Genomic DNA, 3,211 nt, shown 5'->3' with positions numbered 1-3,211 from the left:
GAAAACAGTAAGACCCAAGTTTTAAGCAGGGAGATAGATGAGGTGTGGGGGGTTGCAGGGAGACAACTAGAGAGACAGTATGTGCACAGTGTATGTAAAAGAGATGGTGAGGCAGGGAAAAAAGTGGCTAACAGGGCTTTTACAAGGGAATGCAAGAAAACATCAGGATGGGAAGGACTGGAGATGGGAGGGCTTTCAAGATGAACAGGAGTAGCTGGAATCTGCAACAGGCATGTAGCTTGGGAGGGCAGTGAAACAACGAATGCTGCTGAACAGTTTAGGCTGTGAGACTGGGAGGAGGCGAGATGCAACGCAAGAATCAATAAAGAGGTTACGTACCTTAAACCCTAAAATGAGAATGAGCCAAAGATCGGAATAAAGAGATGCACAGGACTGCACCTGGCTCACTGAGCAGGCCATGCCTTTCTCTGTCACCTAGGAGGCAAGCGGAAGGCAGAAGTGAAGGCTGCTGCCCGGGAGCAGGCACAGACCGATGGGCAGACAGGTCTACACATTTGAGCAGGTCTCCTCTGTAAATTCCTAAAAGGAAAGGCCAAAGCTGGTGCTGCCAGGGACAGAGGGTTAAAGCGAGGAAGATTTTGGCACTCCGCTGCCAACAGGGCCAGTTAAACCTTTCTCTAAAGCATCTGCAGGCGCCATGGACCTCTCCTGTGTCACCCAGGTGGACCTGCACGGGCTGGTGAATCATCCACCAGACCCCACTGCTTGGCAAACCAAAGCCCTACAACCAGCTATCCCTTGCCAGGTTTGGGTGCACAGACCTGGAAATTTTGCAGCGGAACCTCATCTCTCTAATAGGCCTGACATAAACCCAACTCGGAGCACCCAGAAGGCTTTCTGGCTTGTTTTTCTTTCTATTTGTTTAAACAGCACCTCCAAATGCCTGACCACCCACCAACTTTGTACACAGAGATCACAGGGCAACACTCCACCGCCCCTCCTCATCCCTTTACCCGCAGTGAGACGCTGAGGCTTCGGAAACACTGGACCGGATCAGAGAATACCCACGTCAAGAGCAACACGGCGTCCGCCAGCACCAATGCTGCCACCATTGCCAGCAACTGGAGGTCTTTGATAATCTGTAAAAACACAAGAAGTAAGCGTTACCAAGGGGGGCTAATGGACACCAATATCCTCTGTCTCCCGGTTCGCTTTCTGGTTGTTTCTTCCAAGGGACACATCCATCCTAATACTTCTCCCAGAGTGGAGTCCAGCGGCTCACCTACATCCGAGTTGGCCACAGGATCTCTGTCTCCAGCTCCCAAACTCTTGGAGACCTAATTGGGCTTGGGGACAGGTATAAACCCTCCCTGATGGTGTGGCTAGCTGGTAAATGCTACGACAGAAAACAGCTCTTCCAAAACAAGAGTATCATCCCTTATGCCCATATCACAAGCAGAGACAAAAAGGGTGAGGGGGAAAAAAAAAAAAGGCTGGTAGGATTATAATTTTGCAAGTTTAACACAGATCCCAGTGCCTCAGGAACGGGAGTCCCTGCTGATACCCAGTTCCCCTCCTGTCTCACCTTTCCTCTGAGACCTACTTTTTTCACCATTGGGAAGTGGCCAGTGGAAGCTGTAAGTGCGCTGTTATATGCACAAATAGGTGGCTCCCATTTCCCTCCCAGCTGCTGTATCCCCTTTCTTCAGCGCTGCAGAGGAGTTCCTTCCCTCCCTTCAAGAGGAGATCAGATGCATCTGGCGGCAGCCCTACATCAGATGCCCTTGAGAATACCTGGCTTATTTTCATCCCACAAAAACAATCAGCCCAGACCTGGACACAAACACCAGCGTGTAGCGTAATGAAGGCACATTGCCGATGTAAAATGAGAACAGGGCCTCTCTAAAGGATCTGCAGATGCCATGGACCTCTCCTGTGTCACCCAGGTGGACCTGCACGGGCTGGTGAAGATCATCCACCAGACCCCACTGCTTGGCAAACCAAAGCCCTACAACCAGCTATCCCTTGCCAGGTTTGGGTGCACAGACCTGGAAATTTTGCAGCGGAACCTCATCTCTGTAATAGGCCTGACATAAACCCAACTCAGAGTGCCCAGAAGGCTTTCTGGCTTGTTTTTCTTTCTATTTGTTTAAACAGTACCTCCAAATGCCTGACCACCCACCAACTTTGTCCACAGAGATCAGACAGTGATGCGGCTGGGACTCCACCGGGGAGCAGGCAGCCTGGCAGGGCACCCGCTTGCCTGTAGAGTGGAAAAGCTCCTGCCTCATTGTGCAAGAATGAATGAGGAGCCCAAACCCACCTAGGTGTGAAAGCAAACCTGTGATTGTGGCACCCATCCCTGTCATGGGCCGGTTTTATCTGCTATCCTGCACCAGTTTGGGACTTGCTAGTGTTCATCCTGCTTGGGGACTCTGCCTCCCCCCGGGTGCTGTGTACTCACCACCCGCTTGTCCGGCACCCGCTGGGTGAACACCTTGTAGAGCCGCCAGCTTTTCCCCAGGACGGGGCCAAACACCAGGGAGGTCCCCACGCACAGCAGGCAGAGACGGACCTGCCGGGGGGGCAAAGCGAGGGGGCTGAAGGGGCAGCCATGGGGATTGCAGGGACACCCCACGCCCTCCCACTCAGGGATGCGGTAAAGATGGGTGGGGACGTGTCTGTGGTCTTCTGGCTTCTGGAAGGTCCTATCAGATACTAGAAAGCTGACCACAGAGTGAAATAAATTAAAAGGTGTGTATTCCTCTGCAGGCATGCCTGCTGCCTGCCTTTTCCTCCCCATCCTGAGAGGCTCTCGTCGGAGGAGCAGGCAGGGAGAGCCAGGCAGCTTGCAAGCGGCAGGGGCACGGAGGGTCCCAGAACCAATAAATCACTCACTGGCACCTCCGTTAATTATCCTCAGCCTGTCGGTGGAGCAGGACAGCAGGGTGTGCTCTCTCCCACGTCCCACTGTCCCACCCGGGTGCATGCCCAGTCCCCAGTCTGGCAGGGCAGCTGCCCAAGGTCAGGACGTGGGGGTTCATCACACAGGTCAGTGTTTTGATGAAGACCTGCTTTGCAGCCAAAAAACTCGCCTGCAACCTCGCGGCACCTCTGCCACGTCAGGCAGTGGCTGTGCAGAGGATCCCATCTCCCTTCAGGCTCCCCTCTCCCTACTGCACTTTTACAAGCCCAGCAGCCTGCCTGCCTGTAGGGCAGCTGCCGCAGGCGCTGCCCTCTCCCCTGGTGA

General features: G+C 53.8%; 1 protein-coding gene across 1 annotated transcript in view; it reads right to left on the bottom strand.

Moving 5' to 3' along the window:
* Positions 1-3,211, bottom strand: part of GPR156 (G protein-coupled receptor 156) — a 24,023-nt gene that overhangs the window by 13,542 nt on the left and 7,270 nt on the right. The window contains exons 6-8 of the mRNA XM_009330338.1: positions 2,426-2,536; positions 975-1,100; positions 340-435 (exon numbers count right to left, since the gene is read on the bottom strand). Coding sequence (XP_009328613.1) covers positions 340-435; positions 975-1,100; positions 2,426-2,536 — 333 coding nt within the window. The remainder of the gene's footprint in view (positions 1-339; positions 436-974; positions 1,101-2,425; positions 2,537-3,211) is intronic.

Source organism: Pygoscelis adeliae, unplaced genomic scaffold, assembly GCF_000699105.1.
Source record: "Pygoscelis adeliae isolate BGI_AS28 unplaced genomic scaffold, ASM69910v1 Scaffold120, whole genome shotgun sequence".
NCBI classification, from domain to species: Eukaryota; Metazoa; Chordata; class Aves; order Sphenisciformes; family Spheniscidae; genus Pygoscelis; species Pygoscelis adeliae.
This window is presented reverse-complemented; position numbering and strand designations above follow the sequence as displayed.